The 25,450-nt window shown below is 35.9% G+C and overlaps 1 protein-coding gene across 2 annotated transcripts in view; it reads left to right on the top strand.

Moving 5' to 3' along the window:
- Positions 1–19,722: 19,722 nt before the first annotated feature.
- CNTNAP4 (contactin associated protein family member 4) overlaps positions 19,723–25,450 on the top strand; it is a 237,473-nt gene continuing 231,745 nt past the window's right edge. The window contains exon 1 of one of the 2 annotated variants that reach the window (XM_019710874.3): positions 19,723–20,105. In XM_019710874.3, coding sequence (XP_019566433.3) covers positions 20,021–20,105 — 85 coding nt within the window. In that variant the 5' untranslated portion in view covers positions 19,723–20,020. Of the gene's footprint in view, positions 20,106–24,605; positions 24,625–25,450 lie in introns of those variants that run through there. The other variant, XM_074314549.2, reaches the window with a different exon arrangement.

Genomic DNA, 25,450 nt, shown 5'->3' with positions numbered 1-25,450 from the left:
AATCTCAAAATTTCTTTCTTTACTATTGGGGTATGAAATATTTTTATCGTAAACTGATAATACAGGTTTGAATATATAACACTTCTACATATGAGATAGTGAAAGGTGGACACACTCATCCAAAGTGACATCCCCATAAATTACTATTTTAACACCCGCAGTTAAGGTGAATGACTAGTTAATGCTCCAAGTCAATATTGAAAGCCATCTACACATTATTCCTCAAGTTTAATTCTGGATTCAGAGTCTTAAATTCATCATGAAGAAGAGGATGAGAAGAAGGGAGGAAGAAGAGGGACAAGAAAGGAACATAAAGAGGAAAAATTATAGGAAGGAAGGGAGGAAATCTTATCGGCCTAAGATGTGTCAAGAAATTTAGCTTTCACTATACTAATAGAGGTGTAGTCAAAAGTATAAAATAACACATGATTTTTTTCCCTGTAAAAAGAAATAAACTGAAACTATCTCATTATGTGTTGTTTCTGTATATAACAGATTTAACAATGATGAAGCCATTATATTGTGACCGTAGTTCTTAAGTAAGTCCTTTGTTTTCTCTGGCTTTAAAATAAATGTTATACAGTTATTTACTTTGCATTTCGCTAATCCAATAGAGCACAATCATTATGCAATTAAATATGCAAAAAAATAAAAAAAATAAAAGCGCTGGTAAACTAATATAACATTAGAGTTGATTCTCTATCATCTTCTTTCTCTCTTTGTCCCTTTCTTTTATGTACTGTCTTCCTAACAAAAGAAGGGATGAGAAGTAATATTTAGAAATGCTTGTTAAAATGTTGTCAGTAGTTTTTCCTCATTTCATCTCCATAACAACCATGTGCCTGGGTATTTTATAGATGGAGGAATAATAGTTCATATAAGATGTTTAGCAATGAAGTTGGTTATAGGATCAATACAAAAAAGTGAATAGTCTTTTTTTTAATGCACCACCAACAAACAATTAGAACACATACACGTATGTGTATATGTATGTTTAAAATATGTAATTTACAACTAAAATTACAATGGATCTAGAAATAAATCTAATAAAAGTTTTGCAAGCCCTGTGCTTGGATGTTTCTAAAATTTTGCTGAAATACATTAACTAGAACTTTAATAAATGGATATATATCCCATGCTCATGATGGAAACACTTATTTTTCTGAGGATGTCTGTTCTCTCTAAATTGATTTATATACTTGAGACTTCAATAAAAATCTACAAGAGTTTTCCATGAAACTTGACAAACTGATTCTAAAGTGTATATGAAAGTTCAGTGGTCCTAAAAGACAAAGCATGTCTGAACAAGAAGATGGGTAATGAAGGAAAAATTTCCTATTTAAAGATCAAGGTTTAAAAAAACCATGGTAACTGATAAAGTGTGTCACTGGTGCAAAGGTATATAAATTGACCAGCACAATAAATCTGTAGATGGTGCCAATAAAATTATGGATAAAAACATGAACTTGCATTTCCTTTAAAAGGAAGCATGTATGTTCAAAACGTACAGATTAAAAGAAAAATTTGTTTACTATAATCAGAAACATGTAGAATGACCTACTATGTTGTGTTCATTCTCCTGGAAGAAAATATTAAGAGGGAAAATACTCAATGTTTGAGAGGATGTAGATCAATGGAATTTATTATTCATTACTAACAGTAATTTAAATTGGCACTACCATATTGAAAATTAGTTTCCCATTAGCTTATGAATTTGAACATTTATTCACCCAGAAATTCCATCCCCAGTTATATATTTAGTAGAAATTTTACACCTGGCACCAGGAGACATAAAGAAGATAATTCATACTAGCAATGTTCATAATTTGAAAATCCAGTGATGACCTAATTAGTTGTTAACAAATTGTACTATAGTCACACAATAAGTAGCAATGGTAGTGAATGAACTACACTGTCTGGACAATTTGTTAACAGGACAATCTAGGTTATTCTTAATAACATCTTGTTGAATGAAAAATGAAAAGCCAGATGAGATGCATTTTGTATCTTCGAAAACAAGTGAAACTAGGGCTAGTTCATGGGTATTCCTTGTATTAATTATCTTACATTCATTATTTTTTTCAAAGTTAAGAAATAGACTAAAAATAAAAATGAAATTAAAGTGAGTCATGTGTGAACTTGTGATGTTAGGGAGTTAAGAACCAAGGATTATGATTAATCCCATTTTATGTCTCTGATAAAAAAAGAAATTAGAGAACAGAGAAGTTAATTTATTAATGTAAAAAACATTATAAATGGAGCCACTGTAAAATGGAGTCAGAGCTGCCATCCCAGAGGAACTGCCTTGCATGCCTTACTCCTCAAACCTTTGGAAAGTTAAAACTGGGCAAAACAGCCTTTGGACTGCGCCTAAAACAGCATTGTATTCCAAACAACTATTTACAAAGATAACAAGAAAGCAGGTACTGTGTTTCCCTGAAAACAAGACCTAGCCAGATAATCAGCTCTAATGCGTCTTTTGGAGCAAAAATTAATATAAGACCCGGTCTTATGTTAATTTTTGCTCCAAAAGACGCATTAGAGCTGACTGTCCGGCTTGTTCTTATTTTTGGAGAAACACGGTATTATTACTACCAGACTAAAAATTAAAGATATGCTTTAGAATTAGCATCACTATTTTAGCTTATCGGCACCTATTGAAATGCCTTCCTTCTATTTATGTAGTTGTTCCCCTTCTCTTTCTCATAAATACCCCTTGCCTTCCCTTCATAATTGGCACACTGTTGGAGTTTCTGCCTCAGTCAATGCTTTCGAATAGCTGTTCTTTTGAATCTCAAAGAAATCCGTGTTGCCTCTCACTTTGGCCAACTTTTATGTTTAGGTTAACACACGTCTGATGGTTAGGTTAACACTTGTCTAATACAAATATAATGGTACAGAGACTGAATTCAGTCCGTGGGATTTAAATCCAATACCTATCCACCCTCTTGCCACAAACAACAGGGGACTAGAAAAGAGTAATTCTTTAAGCTAGCTCTGCACAAAAGTTCTAGAATTATAGAAAGTGTACATTTCTGGCAACTATTTAGCAGTACAGTTCTCTAAGACCCACAATAATAATTTATACAGTCTGTCTCCCCTAATATTTTTCTAGCCTCATTTGAAAATAATGAAATAAGAAAATAGATATATAAAAATGCAGAGAACAGGACTGACATTTTCAATATTTCCAATAAACTGAAAGCAAATTTTGTAATGCCTTCTCCCGTGCACTTTGACTCAAACACCTTTTAAAGCATTTTCATAACTTTTTACCTTATCGCAGCCGAAAGGAGCATTTGAAATCATCTGTTCAGATCTTCTCATTTTACAGATAAAGTTTCCAAGGTTACTGTCTTCATGGCCAATATTGGACTCAAGGTTACGATTCCTGGTGTCTAAATCCCATGGTGGTTTCTAGCCCTGATCCAGTGACCTGAGGGATTTTTGTCATGCTGGACAAAATAACGCTTTTAGAAGCAATTTGAGAAAGAGAAAGTGAATGCCAAATGTTCTATTGTATTCCTCACATGGGAGGTAGCTCTGCCATGAATTTATTATGCTTCTACAAAGTGCTATCTCAGTGGAATTGAGCAGCTGCTCGTTCTAAGCCAGTCCCTCTGTTGCTTCAGGTAAACTTTCTTAAAAATTCAGTGAGGACAGAGAAGTAAATCAGTGATCTCTTAGAGTATAAAGGAATAACATTGGCATGACAACATGGGAAATGTCCTTAGTTTTTCCTGGAAATGTTTTAAAATGCTTTATTGATGTATTTGAAAAGAGATACCACGGTTGAGGAAACTCAAATCTAAACTTCAGCCTCTTGTCAAAATATTTCTTATTTCTATTAATGAAAAGCACTTTGAATGCTATCCAACACAAGAAACAACTGTCTTTAAAATTTACATTTTAGGCTCACCTAAAAAGGAAACAAATAAACAAGCAAAACATGTCATTTTCTCTACCTGGAGACCCTCCTACCCAGATGGGGAGTGACTTAGACTCCTGTCTGTCATTTACATTCCAGTTTATAGTTTGCCTCCTCTGATTATTGCCTCCTCATGTATTATGCTTCTTTCTTAGAATCAGTCTAGGTCCACCTCATTTTCATCTTATCATAGTGCTCATCACAACAGAACTTGCTTTAGAGTTACTTACGTACACATCTACCACTGCACTGTGATTTCCTGGAGGTAGCAACTACTGTGTCTTTCTGTCCTGGATCATTTGCCATTTTGGTCTGAACCCCAATTCTTGTCTCTTCGTGTTTTCCCTGGTGTTGTAGGAGGCTGGGAACCTGCAGGCTACATTCCTCAGGCTCCTGTTGTGACTGAGCAAGAGCTCATGGCTGGACGTGCATAGACGTCAATACTATGGCATCAGCTTTTGAGGAAAGAAAAAAGCTTTTATTGTGAGGTCTCCTGGCAAGGAGACTGGAGGCAAGGCTCCAATCTGTCTCCCTGATCCAGGATTCAAGGCGGGGTTTTAAGGGATAGCAGTTAAGGGTTCAGGTTCATATGTGTTACTCGTGGGTGGTTTTTCACAAGTGTCACTCACTTGTGAACTTGGTTCTGGGTCTTGTTACATATAAGATAGGACCAGTTTGAGTTGGTTCTGAGGTTATGCTACAATCTCTAGCTCCTGTTAGTTTCAGCTAATGAGAGGTAGAAAGAAGGAAGAAGCTCGCTACTCCTTTCTTGGATTTTCCAGTAAGTGCAGCAAGGGTGGTGCCACAAGGGGCGGAGGCTGCAGCACCAGTGGAAATGCCTGGGAGGGCAGGCAGGTTCTGGACGTGTGCTCAGGCAACTCAGCTCCCTTGTGGATCCCAGGGGCACGGTGCTTAAGGAAAGATCACTGACTCCTTTGCTTCTCCAGCCCAGGAGTGGTAGTGTTTTCCTGTCGTTATCGTTGAATAATCTTTCCTCATCTTCCCACAGTCCTTTCAATACCAATGTATTAAACAACCTGTGTTTGAATTTCAGAGACTGGTTCTGTTTATTCCTATCTGGAGCTAGTGCAATGTTTAATACAAAATCAGGAGTGAAAAAAATAATTTGAACGAGAGAGGGTCCAAACTAACTAAATAGGATTCCAGGTCTGCAGTTAGAAGACTTTGTAGGGACATAAAACTCTTAACAGCAAAGCAGTCATTTATAAACTATTTATTAAATCAGGCAACTCTCAACCATCATTTCTGCTTGACACTAAACATAGACTCTCCCCATCCCTCCCCACTCACTGTGTTAGGTCATTTGTAGCTTAGTTCATTGTTAAGTATAAGATGTTGTCAGCATTATCTATACCTAGCAAGTTAAATGCAAATTTATTTCAAACTTCAAAAGATAATGATTTGAGTATCAATCAAAAGATTAAGAAAGCCCTTGGAAAAATTGATGAAGACCACACATATTTTTGCAAAATTTTCCTTTTGGGTTTATGTTGTTAAAGTCAGACAGATGCAAAATATGCCTTATCATGCTGTCACACAGTTTCGTCAGAAAAATAATGCAAAGATAAAGAAGACTCAGCATGAGTTAGATTATTTAATGGCTACAAATTCTTCCCATCCTAGTGTGTATCTCTCTTTGCAATGTGACATTGCCACTCCCCCCAGTAATGAAGTGGAATCTCTTTCTCTACCTCCTTAAATCTGAGCTAACCTTGTGACTTGCTTTGATGAATAGAATGTGTTGGAAGTGACATAGTGTGACCTTCAGAGATTAGGCTTCAAAGAGACCTTGCAGTTTATATCCTCATCCTCTTTGATCACTGCCCTGACCCCCATGTAAGGAAGTCAATGTGGAGGAGAAAGGAAACACTGCATCTGACACCCAAGCATCAAATATGTGAGAGGTCATCTTATATTTTTCTAGAAATTATGAGAAATTTGAGAGCTAATAAGTCGTTATTATCTTTAGCCACCACATTTTAGGAGAAAGACACCGTAACACAACACTTGCTTCAGTTTTAGATTAATTTAATAGCTAACAAAGAGTTGTAATGTTTTCATAATTACCTCCCCCCCCACTTTTTTTAAAATAATGCCCTTTCCCATATAAAACAATAAACAACTGGTTATTTGACCAATCCAAAATATTTTTACAACCAATTTTAAATTTCCTTTGAACAATATTCCATGGGTGAATAAATCTTTGTTATTGACATAAACCCCAATTTCTGACAGAAAGTGAATAGGCAGGTTTTTATAAGCGATCAAGATAGTCATCCTAATAGAGGCTCATATCTTCAAGGAAAAAAAATGACTTAATTATCAGGCCAGTGGTTTTGATGATATATAATGCAATGAGATAATTTCAAGAGATTCCATGAATTTCTTAAAATTTCCCTTTGTGTTTAACAAAATTTGCAGGATCATTGATTAAAGGTATGCTTTTTTTTTCAAGAATGTGCAGCTTCATAATTCATATTATAAATCTACCTCCTTTAGAGAGAGATCCTGAGACATTGAAATTTTCTTGAAAACAAGTCAAATGATGATATACCTATAAAACTACATGCCCAAAATCTGATGTCATTGAAATATTGTTAGATATATAACTATACATATAAATATACATATATCTATATAAATATGTTACATATAGAAGACATATAACACATGTGCTATATATAACACTTATATTATAAACTGTGTTTTACAACTTGTAAGGAACAGGATGTTCAGAAAAAGCACAGACACATACAAAAATTAATAATCCTAACCTGACAATGGATTTGTATTCAGTGGTGTATAAATGGATGTCCGATGCAAGAAAAACTTGACTTTCTTAATTCAACCAGGGCATTCGATGAAGTAGAAGAATTTCACAAGGACTTTGTAACTTAAAAAAGGCTCACATCATTTTGTGGATATTTTTTGCAGTAAAGAAAACATGAATATAATGGACTTCAATAATATAATTTTTTTAGTGCAAAATTAGATCTGGGGTAACATCATCTGAATATACAACAGATAACTACAGGTCAAAACTAACATTCTACCACACTGCTCTCTGCAAAATTTCTTTTCTATGATAAATGTTTTAAAATCTAAGAATGAGTATATTAAACTTTTGGTTTGGGCTAACCAGTGACATCAAATACATTTATAATTATTAGGTTTTGGGGGAAAAATTTTTAAAAACAGTTTCCTGGGTTTATTTTTTTAAACCACTTTATTGAGGTATAATTGATATACATAAAGCTGTATATATTTAATATATACAACTTAATTAGTTTTCTAGGATTTATTTTTATATTAATAATGAGGGGACCCATTTATTAAACTCTCATTGTATCACAGGAACTGGAAACTTTGCATTAATTATTCTCATATAATATTCACAAGGTGTAAATATCAAAGGTTAGAGAAATTTGGTGACTTGCTTAAGTCGATGAAAGTAGTGGAAATCAAAACTCTTGTTATTGGTCTCATTCCCTTCACCATTTCATTCAACTGGGCCATAGCACTCTCTAAATTTTAACTAGTCAATTTTGTTCTATTTTTTTAGGTCATTTTTTTTTCAGTGTTTTTTTTTTTTCTTTTTTTCTTTTCTCAGATCCATGCTGCTTTATTTTAAAATGTGAACCAGAGTATGCGCACTAATTTGTGTTAGAGGACTACTTACTGTATACTTTAGTTGTGTTGTACATCATCGTTCACTTGTATTTATCACCTTGGTGGGAATAGTCCACCTACATCGCCAAAATATTGTCTATGAGCAGTCTACATGGTTATTTCAGGCAGGTGACTTCACTTTTTATCCATCAAGGGCATAGAAACTTCTTCTCTTGAGACTACTATCTGAAAATTTAATGCACATAATTTCCCTAAGCTTGGAAGAAAAATTGTTTTTAAGAAATTTTTAATGGAAAAATTAGGTACTGAATTATTGGCATATTATAAACACTTTACCCAGCCTTTGCAAACATCTAGGGCAGCTCTGTCCAGTATAACTCTCTGCTTTGATGGAAATGTTCTATGTCTGGATAGTCCAACATGGCAGCCACTCGCCACATTTGCCGCGGAGCGCTTGACACGTGGCTAGTGGGACTGAGCGTCAGACTCTAATGTTAATATGGTGGGTGGTGACCATAGCAGGTCAAAATGAAATGACTTCATATGTCCATCCACCGCCTAAGGCCCACCTCCGACTGCTGTCCATACAGTACACAGAAAGTGAGCTAGTCTCTTTAAGAAAGCCAGTGAACCCTGTAACTGCACTCGTTCTTTTTCCGGCTACTGTAAAGATGGCACCATTACCGTGTTTATAAAAGTCTAACAACCGGTTTTACTTGTAGAAGATTAACCCCAGCTCTCCTCATTCTTCTAGAACAGTAGTTTTCTACCTGAGAGTTGGAGAATTGCTCCCTTAAGGCACTTTCAGGAACATCAGCTGCCAGGCATGAAACTTGCTGTGTGCTGTAGATCTGAAGATATGGGTGGTGGGTGGATTTGATTTTCCTGGACCTGCCCGAGGCCAAAATTGTTTCTGCTTCATTATTCTGAGAAATGGAAACTTTCCATGAGGCCGTCTAGCATTCTAAAACACAAATGCTGGTAGATGTAAAAAATTTCAAAGTCCTTATCCACAGAATTCTTTGTTTTTTACAGTAACTGTGTTCCCTTGTGCTTAAATCAGTTCACTATAAAGATACCACAAATCTAAGCAGGACATTTCCTAATGCTATGCATTCCTACTGGGATAAGCTTTTTCTATTAGAGAAGTAAAACTTTGAATGCTGTAGTCATCAAGACAAAACTGTACAGGAGGCAAATCCATCTTTGATGCCTAATTATCCCTTTCTTTCTTCTCCTGCTTCCCCCACCCCACTCTACCCTTCACTCTGTTTTTTTTCTTTTATTTTCTGTCCAGCCCTCTTGAATCTGGTAATCTTTGCCCTCTCCTAAATCCTGGTCTATTCCTAGGAAAAGGGCAGAAATTCAGATGAGGATGATCAAAGAAATTTCATCTTTTTAGTGTACTTGAATTTTAAGCGTAGTTTTCTATCTGTTTAAGGAATTAAATGTTTTGTCTTACGCTAAACATATTTAAAACAATTTGATGGAATCAAGGATTTACTTTCCATCTCCTGAAATCTTACCTTAATTTTGGGTACCTATTGTTCTTATGTGTAAAGTTAACCCCAACTTAGGTTCAGCCTAATCTTTCTATATCTAAGAAGGCATCTAAATCAAGAACGATCATATCAGGAAACCTATATATCAGTGAATATTATTGTTATGACACCTTGTGATATTAAATTATACACAAGAGCATCAACACAGTACTCACCTTAAGTAAAAATTCAAAAAATTGTTTAGAAAAGAACTTTTATTACAAATTAAATTTGTTGGGGTGACAATGGTTAGTAAAATTATGTAGGTTTCAAGTGTACAATTCTATAACACATCATCTGTTTTCCTCTCCTCTAACCTCTCAATACCTTATGGATAGTTCACTGACTTTTGGTTTGGCACATAATTTAGAAAGAGTATTCTTCATAAAATAGCTTGATCATATTATGTATAACGAAAGTATGTTACCCCATTTTTTATACTTCTACCCAATGTGGAAGAACAGGGATCAGATTTATCCTCTTAATTGAAACAACCAAAAGAAACAGATAAAATAATTGGCTTTAAGATACTAGATACTGGGTAAAAAAGGATAATAATCTCTGAAAGTTAAAAAACAAACATGGTGAGCTCCAAGACTGCCTCAGGTTATTGCTATAGAATGTTTCCAGGCCATGGTGCAGGGAGAAAAGACACATACAGAGTCTGGTGGATTTCCTGAGTTGAGGAGATGGAGCTGTGAGTTTGGGAAGATCAAAGCAGTTAGAATTCACAGGGGAGATTATCATAGAAGAAAGAGTTGCACAGAGAGAGAACCTTGAACATCTTTGGAGATTCCTCTTGAGTATTCAACAGAATACTAATCAGCATATGTGTGTGAAGAAATTATCTAAGGCCAGAAAAAACACATTCAAATATATTAGAGGGAGGAGGTTTTGGCACTCTTACAGGGTGTGGAATAGTGCTTATGCCTACCAGCCAAGTCAAGGAAAATTCATAATTCACAGGGCATTGTATAGAATACTCAGGAAAATCTTGCTTCAGGAATGTGGCATAATTAGACTTAGGCTAAGGATTTCTACAGCCCCACCTAAGACTTATAAAAGTAAGACCTGAATGGATCCAATTATTTCTAAGTAACCTAACTGCATTCCAGAATAAAGCTAAGGAGATTTATAGGAATACAAAAATATCCAGTAACCAACAAACTAAAATGCACACAATTGTCTGACATGCAATCAAAAATTACTAGGTATGCAAAGAAGCAAGGAACACAACCCCTAATGAGGAAAATAATAATTAATATTACTATTATACTCTAACTGATGGTAGAATGAACAGATAAGGACATTAAAACAATGTAATTGTATTCCAACTCAAAAGATTAAATAATGCCAGGGAAGAAATAAAATGGATACAAATTGCAGTTCTTGAGCTAAAAGTTACAGTGCCTGAGATGAAAAATACTCTGGATGTAACAGCATATTAAATATGGCAGAACAAAAGATCAGTGAACTTGAAGACATAGAAATATAAGCTATTCAAAGTAAAATACATAGACAAAAATTGTAAAAGAGCATGCCTGAGTTGCAGGACACTTGTAGTGGCCTAATATACATGTAAGTGGAGTCCCTGAAGAAGATGGGGGGGGGGGGGAGGAGCTTTTTGAAGAAATAATGGCCAATGTTCTCAAAATTTGATGAAAACTATAAAATATAGATCCAGTGTGCTCATATTAAAGGATTAGAAGACAAAATAGAGTTAAGATGCAGTTTCTTTCCATGTTAATCTATAGATGCAACACAATCCCAAATAAGTTCCAGACATTCTCTTTTGTAGATATCAGCAAACTGAATCTAAAGTTTATGCAGAAAGGCAAAAGACCTAGATTAGCCAACACAATACTAAATAAGCACAAAGTAAAAAAATAACACTATCCAACTTCACAACTTACTGTAAAGCTACAGAAAACCAAGGCAGGCATGCTATTGGTAGAAGAATAGCTACATAGATTAATGGACCAGAAGAGAGCACCCAGGAATAGGCCCACACAAATATAGTCAACTAATCTTTGAAAAGGAATAAAGGTAATTTAATGGGAAGAGGACAGTCTTCTCAGACACTCCAACTTTCACACAAAAATGGACTCAATATGGATCATAAACTTATATGTAAGATGCAAAAATATAAAACCAGAAGAAAACTTTGGAGAAAATCTATAAGATCTTGAGTTTGGTGATAAGTTTATAGATACAACATCAAAAATAAGATCCATAAAAGATAAAAGTGAAAATACATATTTTATTAAAATTTTAAAAAATCTGCCCTGTGGAAGACATTTAAAACAATGAATAGATAAGCCACAGACGGTGAGAAAATATGTACAAAGCATACATCTCATTAATGAATTGTATCCAAAATGTACAACTCTTAAACGTAACACTAAGAAAATAAAATACCTAATTAAAAAATGGGCAAAAGATCTGAAAAGGCATCTCACCAAAGAAAATATACAGATGGCAAATAAGCATATAAAAAGATGTTCAAGATTATTTGTTATAAGAGAATTACAAATTAGAACAATAATGAAATACAACCACATACTTATTAGAAAGTCTAAAATGAAGAAGACTGACAATAAAATTGCTGCAAGAATGCAGAGCAACAAGAACTCTCATTCATTGTTGATGGGAATGCAAAGTGATAGAGTCACTTTGGAAGACAATTTTGTAATTTCTTAACAAAGTTAAACATAATCTTACCATATGATACAGCAATAACACTCCTAGATATTTACCCAAATGAGTTGAAAACTTGTATCCATACAACATATTGCTTATGAATGTTTGTAGTAGCTTTATTAATGGTTGCCCCAAACTGGAAGCGACCAAGAATTTTTTCAATGGTGAATGGATAAACAAAAAATGGCATACTCGTATAATGGAGTATTATTTAGCAATAAAAAGAAAGGAGCTATTAAGTCATGAAAACCATAGGGTGAATCATAAATACATATTGCTAAATGAAAAAAGCTAGGCTGTAAAGGCTTTATAATGTATGATTCCAATTATATGACATTCTTGAAAAGGCAAAAACAAAAAACTAGAGGGACAGTAAAAAGATCAGTGATTAACAGGGCTGGAGGAAGAATAGGACAGAATTAAATAGGTGAAACACAGAAGACTTTTAAGGACAAGAAACTATTTTGTATTATACTGTAATTGTGGATACATGACTCTATGCGTTTGTCAGAAGGCACAGAACCCATAGAACCTTACAGCACAAAGAGTTAACCTTAATGTGTTCAAATTAAAAAGAAAAGTGGGTGGGGGCAGGATTCCTGGGATGGAATACAGAATGTGACAAAGTAATTACCTGTATTAGAAATGTATGGAACAGCTTCATTTTAAGGGGATGGGTGAAAAAGTTTCTGAACTAATTAACTTTGGAAATGTGTGGTCTGTAAGTCTAAAGAAATAGTACCTAAGCACTGTACTTTAGTTGATAAAGTTGTTTCCCATGGGATTACAGGTTAAAAATTGTGATATCACTCTAAAGCCATATTGAAATTGAACAATTAAGTAAATTATGGTGGATCATGAGAGTCTAATTTCTCACTGTTGGAATGGCAGTTTACAGATAAAAAAGAGAAGGAAGCTGGAATAATCCATGTGGTAACAGGTTAGAGTTGGAGATCTCAGTGTGAAGTCATACTTAGCTTAATATAGATACAAATGGATACACATAGACATATTTATAGATATCTGGATATACGCAGGTTTGTATTTCCTTGCTCTTTCAGCTGACAGGGCCTAGAAGTAAGGATATCCAGTAGCAACAAGTACACTTAGCACCTATGCATAGATTTTGGTGTCTTTATACCCTTCTCCAGTAAACGGAACCAGGGATCCTTAAAGAAATAGCTGATTCTAGGACTGGGGCAGGATATACAACAGATGAACTTAGAGAATCTTGTGGTGCTAGAAAGGAAGAAAGGGTTAAATGTGCGTGCGCACGCACACACACACACACACACGTACACTAATGGAAGTATATATCAAAGGACACAAATCCAACTGGAAAGGGATGGGAACTACCATGTTTCCCTGAAAATAAGACTGGGTCTTATATTAATTTTTGCTCCAAAAGACGCATTAGGGCTTCAGGAGATGTCATCATGAAAAGTCATGCTAGGCTAATTGTTTTCTGGTTAGGTTTTATTTTCGGGGAAACACGATATTTCACCTAAAGATGAAACAATTTGAGGACCAAAATAGAGTAGTATTGTTAACATATAGCATAAATATCCATGAATTCGTATGATTGATTAAATAAATAAATAGATTGAGAAAATAGACGGATCTATCATGGAGAATAATTCCAAGTGATTTGTGTAGATACTCTGGTAGAGCATAATTTCCCACTCCTTACGTGTGTGCTGTGCATAGTGACTTCCTTCCAAAGAGTGGGAAAGAGAGGCCAAAAAACAACAACAACAACAACAACAAAAACAGAGAGTAATGTTACAGTGGGGAAACCTGACAAACACTTTCTCCTCCAAAGTGATCAAAGCAGTATCATCATTGATAAGTCATGTTGAAGGTATGTGCTCTTGATATGCTGTGATGGAAATGGCACTTTACCTCTGTAAGTCTTCATCTCAAAAACTTAATCACGAGAAAAACAATAGGCAAATTCCAACAGGGGGACATTGTACAAATCAGCTGACCTGCATGCCTCAAAACTGTTAAAATTATCAAAAGTAAGGAAACTGAGAAACTGTCACAGCCAAAGGATCCTAAGGAGGCATGAACAGTAAATGTAATGTGGTGTCCTGGATGGGATCCTGGAACACATAGAAAAGTACATCCAGTAAAAACAAAGGATCTGAATATAGTGTGGACTTTATGTAATGATAATATATATACCAATATTGGCTCATTAATTATAACAAATGTATCAAACTAATGGGTTAATGATATGGGAAACTGGATGTGGAAGCTAAATGGGAACTTTCTGTACTATCTTTGTATTTTTCTATAAATCTAAAAATATTTTAAAATTGAAACTTATTTATTTAAAGTATTTAAAAATGAAAAAATATTTAAAAAAATGGAAAATTTCAAGTCATCAGATACCACACTCACTTTTTATTATATATTTTAGTCAGAATTATATCTAAAATCCTAAACACTTTCTAGTAAAAACTAAATTGCATTTCATTTTAAATCTCGTTGAATTATACAAACTATGTATACATATGCATATTATAGAGGCATATGTAAATATATGTATACATATTATATACACATTTATACACATAAATGTATAATTTGTTTAGGTAGGCAGGAATCCTGAAGTTTCTTTAACACTATTAAGGAAAAAAATATAAAGTAAAGTGAAATGCCACCTAAGAAACATGCTTATTTATTTATTTTTTTTATTGGGGAAGGGGAACAGGACTTTATTGGGGAACAGTGTGTACTTCCAGGCCTTTTTCCAAGTCAAGTTGTTGTCCTTTCAATCTTAGTTGTGGAGGGTGCTGTTCAGCTTCAAGTTGTTGTCCTTTCAGTCTTAGTTGTGGAGGGTGCAGCTCAGCTCCAGGTCCAGTTTTCGTTTCTAGTTGCAGGGGGCACAGCCCACCATCCCTTGCAGGACTTGAGGAATCGAACTGGCAACCTTATGGTTGAGAGACCATTGGCTCATGTGGGAATCGTACCAGCAGCCTTTGGAGTTAGGAGCATGGAGCTCTAACTGCCTGAGCCACCGGGCGGGCCCGAAACATGCTTAGTTTTTACTATTATTATTTTTCTGAAGAAAGCATCCAGTGTTGTCCATAATTTTTAATCTTTATTTGCCAATTAAATTTTTATTATGGAAGGGTTGTGTCAGGTGAGATGTTAATAGAAAAGTGCATTGCTAGAGCTTTGGATATTTGCAAAGTTGCAAAATTCAGTGTGTTGTGTTATCAAAGTCATCACGCTGTTTGCAACATACTGATTAAAAGAGAAAACAAAATAGTATCACTTAGGGCAATAAAAAAGTCACTTATGAAAGTGAATTTATGTTACAGAATGTCAAGTCCCTTAACTGAAAATGTATTACAAAATAAAAGTAAATACCATTAATAAAATATTAACTTCATAAAGGTTCAATCCCTACAATGACAACAATGCAAATTTTTGTAGGTTTACTGGTTATAGCATAGAAAACATTGTTTATATTCAATATAAATATACTTGCGAAGGGGCTTTTGGTAAAAATATTATTGCTTCATAAATAGGTGTTCTGAGACCAACTTCAAGTGTGTGGGGGGTGTTCCCTACATTGACCAGCAGTTCTCAGACACCAGCAAGTTTGTCGAGAATTCAACTCAGTTCTAATGCTATATATGGGGAGTATCAGTTTGCATAGATTAGGGGCTCAGTGCTACAAGACTGCCTACCCCCTCCACCTTCCTTCCCCCCCACCCCCACCCCCACCCCCACTTCAGATGCCAGTGGCAAGACCAGGTTGTTAGTGCTTCTGTCTGACTGGTTATAAATCAGAGGTTTCCATGACCCCTCCTTGGGTTCAATTAATTTGCTAGAGCTGCTCACAGAACTCAGAGAAACATTTTTGTTACTAGATCACAGATTTATTGTAAAAAGATATAACTCAGGAACAACCAGATGGAAGAGATGCATAGGGCAAGGTGTGGGGAAGGGTGCAAAGCTTCTATGCCCTCTCCAGGGGCACCACTCTCCCAGATTGTCAAAGGGTCACCATGCTGGAAGCTCTCCCAACCCTGTCCTTTCAGGTCTTTATGGAGACTTCATTACATAGTCATGATTGATTACATCATTGGACATTGGCAACCGAATTCAATCTCCAGCCCCTCATCCTCCTGGGGGTGGTGGTGAAAGTTGGGGTGGAGGAGAAGGGGAGTAAAGGGGTGGGAAGGACTGAAAATTACAACACTAATCAGTGGTTGGTTCTCCAGACAAGACCCCATCCTTAGGTTACCTAAGGGCTTTCCAAAAATCACCTCCTTAACATAACAGAAGATGCATCGATCTCTCTTATCTAGGAATTTCCAAGGGTTTTTGTGAGCCAGAAACTATGGAGGAAGACCAAATATACCTGAGAAATATATTTTGATTACCTAAGTGCCCAAATATATATTTCTTATGAATCACAATATCACACCTCAAATATAATTTAGTTTTAAAATCAATCAATTTTGAGTAGTGACCATCAGCCAAAGGGAAGAATACGAAGCCCTGACCCTCCTTCCCCCAAAGAGGCTTAACAAAATTACACAGACCAATTAATTACCTTTGTAAGAAATCCAGAAACCAGATCAGAGGTTCAGGCACCAGATAAAACAATTGTTACCTGAGTAAAGGAAACAAAGGAGTTGCATTTTAATCTCCTTCTAGTCTTTTGCTGTGACTTGGTCCCATTATGGCCTTTTTCAATCTAAAGTATAGTCCAGGAGCCTCCACGTACCACTGTGGGGGGTGGGGAGGAGACACACAGTTCTCTGGCAGCTTATACCAAGAGAAAATTCTCTGGCAAGTTGTGCCAAGAGGAAATTGAAAGGCTTATTTTACAAATTTTAACATTTTGATTTGATTTATAATGCTTTCCCATACACGGACTGACCCATAATATGCATATGCTGAGCCCTAGGCACCAGCAGTTGTTTTTATCTTAATCGGTGGAAAATATAACCACAAATGCATACACAGAGAGAAGTGATTCATGGTGTCTGAATCAGCAGTATAGTAATGTGCAAAATTAGGTCTCTACACTTTTCTGATTTTTTTCCAATCAGACTCGTTTTTTTCTGACATTAAGCACCACTCTGGTGGGGTTGGAGGAAAGAAGCACAAGTCAGCAGGTCTTAATGACCAGCCCTTTTCTGCCACTAATAGGTTGTGTCCCTCTGGCAACTTGTAATTCCTCTGCTCATCAGATTTCTCATCTGTGCAAAGTGAGCTAGAGTAATACAGTGATTACAATAACAACATTGATTGGGTAACTCTAGGGGCTTTCATTTAACAGGCATTGTCTCAGCCATGCCGTTGATACTATACTTATCCTTGGTGCACAGATGAGGAAACTCAGAATCAGGGATAGCAAGGAGCAGGCCGTAGAGCATGCAGCTGGTTGTGGAACTGGAGCAGAAGTTGAACCTGGGCTGCCAGATTCCAAAGTTGCCTGCTCAGACCACTGCTCTGTACGGTCAGAATGCGGAGATCAAAGGCTAGTAAGTAATTGAGGACCCACTAAGTGCTAAGCCCTCTTTCTGAGGGTGTCACACATATCACAGTGACTTTTTAGTCATTTTTCTGTTATTTTTTAACAAAAGGAAATCAAAGACCAGAGTAATGGAGTCACTTAATCAGAACCACAGTGAAAGCTGAATTTATAGCTCGGCTTCACAGTTTACAATGTCCAAGCTCTTTCCACTGCTTCACTGTCTATGCAGCTCTCTCCCCTCTGTGGTCATCAGGCAGGGACAGGTGTTGCAGTGGCCTGAAATGTTCAGGTCTTCTTTTCAGTGCCAGACTCCAATTCATTCTATTACCATAGCCCACCGATAGGGAAAAATCCACTATCAATGGCTGCTGTGATCATTTATACTGTGTCCTAAAGAAGTTATTATTGGCATGAAAGGTTCAGTTATTTTTCATTTTTGATACGTATACTGATCCTTAAAATTTTTTCCCCTCTAATTTGTTTTATGGGAACAATGAAGTATAGCATTTTAATATGAGGACAGCTTTTCTCTTCCGGAGAGCCTGAGACCCTATTCCCCAGCATGGAGTCAATAAAAGTGATGATTTTAGAGCTCTGCAGACCAGAATGCGAAGGCCAGCTCTCTCTCCTACCCTGCTCAACTTCACTGAGGTTCAGTCCCTTTGGTAAATAGGCACAGTGACATTTTCCTCAAGGGGCTCCCGTAATAATTTAATTAGATCACAAATGGCATATAGTAAATGGCATATAGTATGTGTTCAATAAAATGCAATCCCATTCAATAATTACTTAACAGAAACTATCAGTTTATAGCTACTTTTGCTTAACATATTATGTTTGAAAATAGCAAAATCAGGGACGTAGGCCTAGGGATACAGAGTAAACACTCAAACAAAGACCCGTCTTTTCCACTGCTGTTTCGTTCTAGAGTCTCAGCTTCTTGCTCCCCTGACAGGGTTCAGGGAGGGAGTGTCCTGTGATCTGAGGGGCATCAGAGCAGTAAAACTGGAGTCAGAAAAATGAAGTCCAATCCTCAGCACTTTACTTACTAATTCTATGACCTTTTCAAACCATTTAAATTCTCTGTTCTTGTTTCTTCATCTGTAAAATCAGAAAAGCAAAAATACCTCTTTTGCTTTGTCAGGAAGAGCGAAACAAAACTGGGTTATACAGGAGGATGCTTTTGTCATTTTCTTCCTTATTTCATTCATTTCACAGCAAGACTGCTGCTGCTAAAGGTTTACGTTTCTTCTCATTTGTAATCCCCAAGAGGTGCTTGAGAACTCTAGTAAATTTCTACTGTTATAAAATCTAGCACATTTTCTAGTTGATATCTTGACATTTATTTTAAAAGATTATTTATCCCATGTGACACACTTATCATTGTGTGATACTAACTCTGTTATTTAAATATTTTAATATTCTGTTCAAGAAATAACAGTATCCATCGATCAGCCATTAGAAAGGTAATTTTTCTGTGGTTGTTGATCTTCTGAATTCAACTTTTCTCCTTTGTCCATTTGAATTACGACTGTATATTGTTTAGGTTTGGGGTGTGTGTGTGTGTGCATGTGTATGTGTTAGGGTTCCCTTCAGTATCTCATCATTTTTCATTTTGGGCCTTTTGGGAATTGTTATTCAAGAATTTGAGTGTAGAATGCAACTGTATGTTCACAGCATGATGCATTCATCAAAATAAATCTATCCACAACATTTATTCTGTGGATTTGTATTGCACTGAAATTTGCATTGCACTGATGCACTAAAATGAGAAATGTTAATTTCTTGCAGACTATCACTAGATGATTTAAAATAACTGCCAAACAGGAATGTCTGTTTCCATGTGAGGAATTTTCATAATAAAATCCTGGCACCATAGCTAAAGAGGATAGTTTTATACAAACAGAGAGAAACAACAGCAAGTATTTTCCCTGAGGACCGTTTTAGCTACAATGTACCGATGCTGCTCAGTTATTTCTGTCTTATTTTATGCTTTTGTTTTGAAACATAAAGCAATTTTACCTGGATGCAATCTTGGATACTCAGGAATTAGCTCAGTAAGTTGACTGGCTCTGCCCATGGCAAGACCGCCAGAAAATCGGGATGCTCTTCTGGCTCTCCCCTCCCCCTACCCACATGTCCAGAGGGGAGAAAAGGGTTAAGGATTATTGAAGAATAGAGGAGAGGGGAGGGAGCCCCGAAGAGGCCCAGGAGCAGCAGGCCGCACCTCAGCAGCAGGACCAGCTTTCCTCAGCCGCGCAGCGCGGTGGAGCTCTGAGCGCTGCTGTGAATTTGGAGGAGGGATGCTGCTGTCAATTTCTAGGACCGCTGCTGCGAGGAGTGGGCGTGGCCTCGGCCGTGTGGATGCTTGTTAGGAAAGATGCTAGTTGCTTTTTAGTGAGGAGTGAGGGCTGTGGTGTGCGTGTGTGCAAAGGACAGAGAGAGAGAGAACGAGAAAGAGAGAGAGAGAGAGAGAGAGAGAGAGAGAGAGAGAGAGAGAGAGAGAGAGAGAGAAGAGAGGAGAGGAGAGGAGAGAGGAGAGAGGAGAGAGAAGGATAGGAGAAGCGAGGGAAGGAGGGAGAGAGACAGAGACCTAGAGGTGCTGAAGACAGAGCCGAGAGAGGGACTGAGAACAGGACTAGAGCTCTTGGACAGCCTCTCAAGATCTTTTAGGGGAGCCTAATAAATGTGAACATGGGGTCTGTCACTGGAGCTGTCCTCAAGATGCTACTTCTGTTATCTATTCAAAACTGGAACAGGGTCATAGCTGGGAATTCCTGTAAGTATACAGCAAATGAATTAAACTTGCTGGGGGGTTCTCTGAAAAACTTTAATTCTGTTGTTTTTATGATTATTATTTGTAACTGAAATTGCTGCAAAGCTTATTGCTATAAATGAAGCATCACTTAAAAATTTTGCAAATATGATTGGGTTTATACCTGTCTTTCCTTTTGGTCTGGTCACAATATGTAAAATGTCATTTCTTTTCTTTTCTTTTCTTTTTGTGTGTGTGTGTGTGTCTATGAGCAGAATCTTATCTTTTCATCTTTGAATATTCATTGAGAAAGCTCAAGTTCTAGTGAAAACATTAAATTAGCATTTTAACCAGGGAATAGCCTGTGAATGTCTTCATTTCTTCCTTTTTTAGGATTACTGAATTTTATTGGAATTATGTCTAACAAGAAAACAACTGGCAGACTTTATATTATGCTGCATTAGCTTAGATTTCTGAAGTTTGCAATTTGGCAGACTGGTAGCTGGCTGCATCTTTAAAATGATGCCAGGCTCATAACTGAAATGTACTGCAGAATTCAGGAGCAGAATTGGTGGAGGTGAACCTCAATATTAAGAATTGTGCCCTCAGAACTGCTAAAAGAATGAGACTTGGGCCCTCCTGAAAGAGGGGGGTTTGATTCCTACATTTTGCTTAAAGGAAAAATATCCAGGTGATTTTTCAAAAGTGTTATTCTTTAGTGGTTGGATTTTTAACTTTATAAATTTGTGATTCAATATTCTGATTCTGAGTTAATTGATTCAGGGAAGATTTATAAAGGTCTTAGTTGTAATTTAAGTATCATCTAAAATAATTTGGCAGAACTCCCTTTATCTACTTTTTATTAGAGATAGAAAGTTTTAAAAGTTATATTTGGCTTACAATATCTAATGGGAGAATTTTTCCCTCTTTGATCAATGATAAACAAGCTCTGCAAATACAACTTTTTATATCTCTTTTACAGATTGTAAAGGAAAAGCTCATTTGCTTTTCAAGAAAGGGCTATGAGGCCTGTTCAGTGCTGTTGTGTAGCCAGGTTTAGGTTGGAGGGTACAGATAAGCCACTAATAAGGTGTTTGCTACGGCACATCCCTTGAGCACAGTAAAGTGCCCTGATGTGGGAAGAACATTGTTAATGACCTTGCTGTCCAAGTCAGATGTCCATTTACACTGCAAGGCTACTGGGATTATGTGTTTCCATTCAGTACTAGCTCATTTAATGGCATGGTGTATCCATCATTCTTAAAGAAGAGAATCCTGTTAGGATGCTGCCCTATGTTTCAGATTCAGTTTTGGGTGTGTAAGAATCCTATGAGTCAATATGCATATTTTCACCTAGTTAAAATCTTGGAATGCTGTCATGGTAGCATAGGACAAACATGGCAACAAACAAATAAACAATAACACCGACACACACACACACAAAGTTTTGTAGAAAAGGTGTACATAATTCATCCTCCAACTACTGAAATTCAACCAAAAAGGAAAGCACTAGAGGTCACTCTTACAATGTAAAGCACATCCCTTGAAGCATCCTTCCCTGAAGGAAAGCAGAGCCTAAGTCTGGCCTAGGTGTAGTCCTGTCTTTCCAATACACTGTTTGGTTTATAGCATATTGATGTGGTTGATTGGGCTACGAGTTGTTTATATTTGCTTGTTTTCTTGAAGTCTAATAAAAGGCAGAACAACTTTAAATAGCTTTCTTTTGAAATATATCTTCTTAGTAAAGGAAAGATGTGTTGCTGAAAAGATCTGAGGAGAACAAATACTCATGGGTGCTTAGCTCTGGCTAAGTCTCTCTCTGATACTTAAAATTTCAGCCCTGGGTCTGAATTCTTTCAGCTGTGGTTTGTTCAGGAAGCAATTTAATGCTTTTCTAACCATTTGATAAAACTTATAAAATTTTAAATTATTAGGAATATTTAAATATTGAAGTTGGAGTTGTTGGTTACCATATGTAAGAGTTGACTGTTCTTAAAGTGTCAAATATGCAATTAAATGACTTCAGATAATTAAAGTTCATTTAGTAATTTCTTGTTAAAATCACTTGGACAGTATGATTTGCAGCAGTATATATAAAAGAAAAAAATATTTCCCAAGTTTTTGTTTTTTAATATTTAGTAAGTATTTTTTGTTGTTGTTTTGGAAGGAAGCAAAGTCTTCTTATTGCTATTACCAAGGTACTTCATATGTTTTATCCTTTTTGAAAGAGCAAGTATATATATTTATCAGCAAGATTGGGATTCAGTGTATGGACAAGTGACCATCAACCAGCATAAGCATAATTAAAAGTGTTACACAGTAACGCCAATAATTGTTTTGGGTGAGACTTTATATTAAAACATGAATCAATCTTGAATATCAATATTAAAGTCAAGGAGAACTGAATACAGAAAAAGAAAATTAAAGGTCAGTCTCTTAGGTGAATAACAAAGATCTTCTTACTTTATTTACAGCTGATTCACCAGGAGCAAATTTGTTATCCATTGAGTGGGCCTAAGGCTGCCAGCATGAAAACTTTCATGGGACAGGACTCTGTAAAGCAGGGACAGCTCAGGGATTAGGTGCCCTTAAATTTGAATGTTAGTTGATCTAATTGATCAATAGGGAAACTTCACATAAGGAGGATTCTGTGCAGACACACACACATGCACACACACGCATGTTCATTTTTATGTGTATATTCATGTGTATATATGTATATATGTATATGAATATGTATAAACCATCAGATCCACATGCTCACACATTTTTGGTGTCTGCTTACTGCTCATTTATCCGAAGTTAAAATATATTGAATGGGCTACATTCTTTGCCTAGTAGCACCCTACCTGACATTTCAAAAGCAGTGAACCATCCCCAGGCCTTTTCTCTTTGTTCTGGTTGAGTTTTTTATTATATTGAGGGGTCACTTTCATGAAAGTTTAGAGACAGATTCCCGTGGAAGGGCTTGATCTTTGAAAAGTTGCACAGACTGTTTTTGGTGTCTTCACTTCCTACTAAGAGACATGCGTGGAGAAGGGAATCATCTCTTAATTTTATAATCGCTTATAACCTACGGCTTCTTTCTGACTGTGAAGACATTGTTGGGGGCAGGGCTGAATCACCACAAAAGAAGGAACAGGTGTAAGTAGTAAGGCAAGTGAGTTCTGCTTTCATGTTCACTCTCGCAGATCATGTGGCAGAGGCCCCCTGGCTGCCTCAGGTATGCTGAGCCTTTACTCTGAGAATGGTTCATGTTCGCCAAGTACCTTATGAATGGCTTAACTAGAAGTTAGCTTCTCCTTGTATTCTTTCTTTTCTCTAATGGAAATAAAGGCTATATCTGATATCTGAAAGAAGCACTAAAGAATATGTTAAAATCAGCAACAGATGAAGACGGTTGCTTGAGTTGTGAACTCTGGAATGCACCCTGAAAGCAACTGGACAGATTCTCAAATTATTAAAACTCAGCCTTGTAATTCTTTCTACAAGCTTCTTTTCTTCCTTCTCCCCCAAATTTCTTTCTATAGCAATAAATAACTAGAATACAACAGTAAAGTCCTGGTAAACTATAATTATGTGATGCAATAGATAAATAGCTGGTCTTTAGACATAAAGGTGGGCACACATGTTGACTCACTTTTCTAACAGCAATGCTGATTTTCATCAATTTAGTGTATTCTTGCCACTTCTGATTGCATGTATCCCAAATCATTTTGATAGGAGTAGCCTCCAGCTCCAAGATAACATAACTCATAACTAACATGGGGATAAAACATGATTTTCACATGATATCTAGTGATTACTCTAATAAATCTTTTAATGTCTTCTACAAGTAATTATGGAATTTGTATTATATATAAACAATTCCTTTATGGGAGCCGATCTCGATATCAAATTTGAATTAATTTAATCTCTTCAGTGAAAACAAATTAATAGAATTGTATAATATCAGTTATAAGATATTGTAATATTTAGCTCAGAGATTGGTAAAATATGGCCTATGGGCCAAATCTGGCCCCCTGCCTGTTCTGTATAGCCTATGGGCAAAGAGTGGTTTTTACATTTTCAAATGTTTGAAAAAAATTAAAAGAAGAATTCTTTGTGGCACAAAAGAATTATATGAAATTCAGATTTCAGTCATCCATTTTTTTCATTAGTAGACCTGTATAGCAAAAATTCATACTGAATTATTATATTTTAAATGTTATCAATAAAATTTTCTTTAAATGGATTTCTCTCTTGTTATATAAGGACCTACATAATATTCTTTACTATCTGGCCCTGTGTAGAAAAAGTTTGTCAACCCTTGATTTAAATAATATACAATATAATATAATGATGAGACATGGATAGTATATAAATTATTCTGCTCTGATAAAATTTAGTCTTAACTATTTAGTGCACAAATACATACTTGAGAGTTGTGGTACTGAAGGTAACCACTCCTGTTGCCAGGAAATAAAGCAGAAGAAACCTTCAAGTTCGTATCTTCTTCTTACGTTTCCTCTTGAAGACTTTAGTGTTCAGAAATTATATTTCAGTGAGTATGAATTATTTATAACTATTTGTAAAGTTTCAGCAGTTTTGGTTGCTAAAGGGGCACTTTTAATCTCAAGCATTCCCATTAGTATAAGAAGTTCGGTAAAGTGTATAAGTAATTGCATCGTAGATGTTTTTGACTAAGAATTCTGTTGTTATTTTATACTTTCATGAGTGTAAAATATTCTACTCCATACTAATCAGAAACTTGCATTTGGAATCATTGATTGTGTGAAGGAAATGATCTTATTGGAAGAGTGTACTTGTCTCTATGACTTTAACAGTAGTAGCTTCCTAAAAATTCTGCAATTAGCAAACTTTCTAGAATAAATTGAAAACTAGATTTTCATTTAAGCATTGCCCACTGAGAATTCATAATAATTAAGCAGGTGACTTTCACCTACTCATGCCAAGATAATTAATTTTTATGTAAATGTCTATTTGGAATTGTATTTACTTTTCTCATCTCTAAGAACTGATGACTGTCTTCATTTCATTTACATTACACTATTTACTACAGTGTTTTAAAAAGTTTAAGCTAAAAATATAATGGGATATAATATTTACACTTGATCTTAGCCAAAAGGCTGAGAAGCGATTGATGGGATATAATATTTAAAACATTCTTTTCATTGAAATTCCATTGTAACATTTTAATCCAAAATGAATGGCCATATGTTAAAATAATTTATTTTTCATAATACTGTTTATAATGGTTCATCTCTAATGAAGATTTCTGACTTAAAAAAAGACCAATTTCCAAACCAAAGACACAGTCAGGCACAGTCTCAGAGAGTTTACTGAAATGTGACTTACTCTGGGTTTCA

Source organism: Rhinolophus sinicus, chromosome 8 (genome assembly GCF_057876585.1).
Source record: "Rhinolophus sinicus isolate RSI-liver-muscle chromosome 8, RSI-T2T, whole genome shotgun sequence".
Lineage (NCBI taxonomy): Eukaryota > Metazoa > Chordata > Mammalia > Chiroptera > Rhinolophidae > Rhinolophus > Rhinolophus sinicus.
Note: the sequence above shows the minus strand (reverse complement) of the source record. Positions and strands in the feature narration are given on the sequence as shown.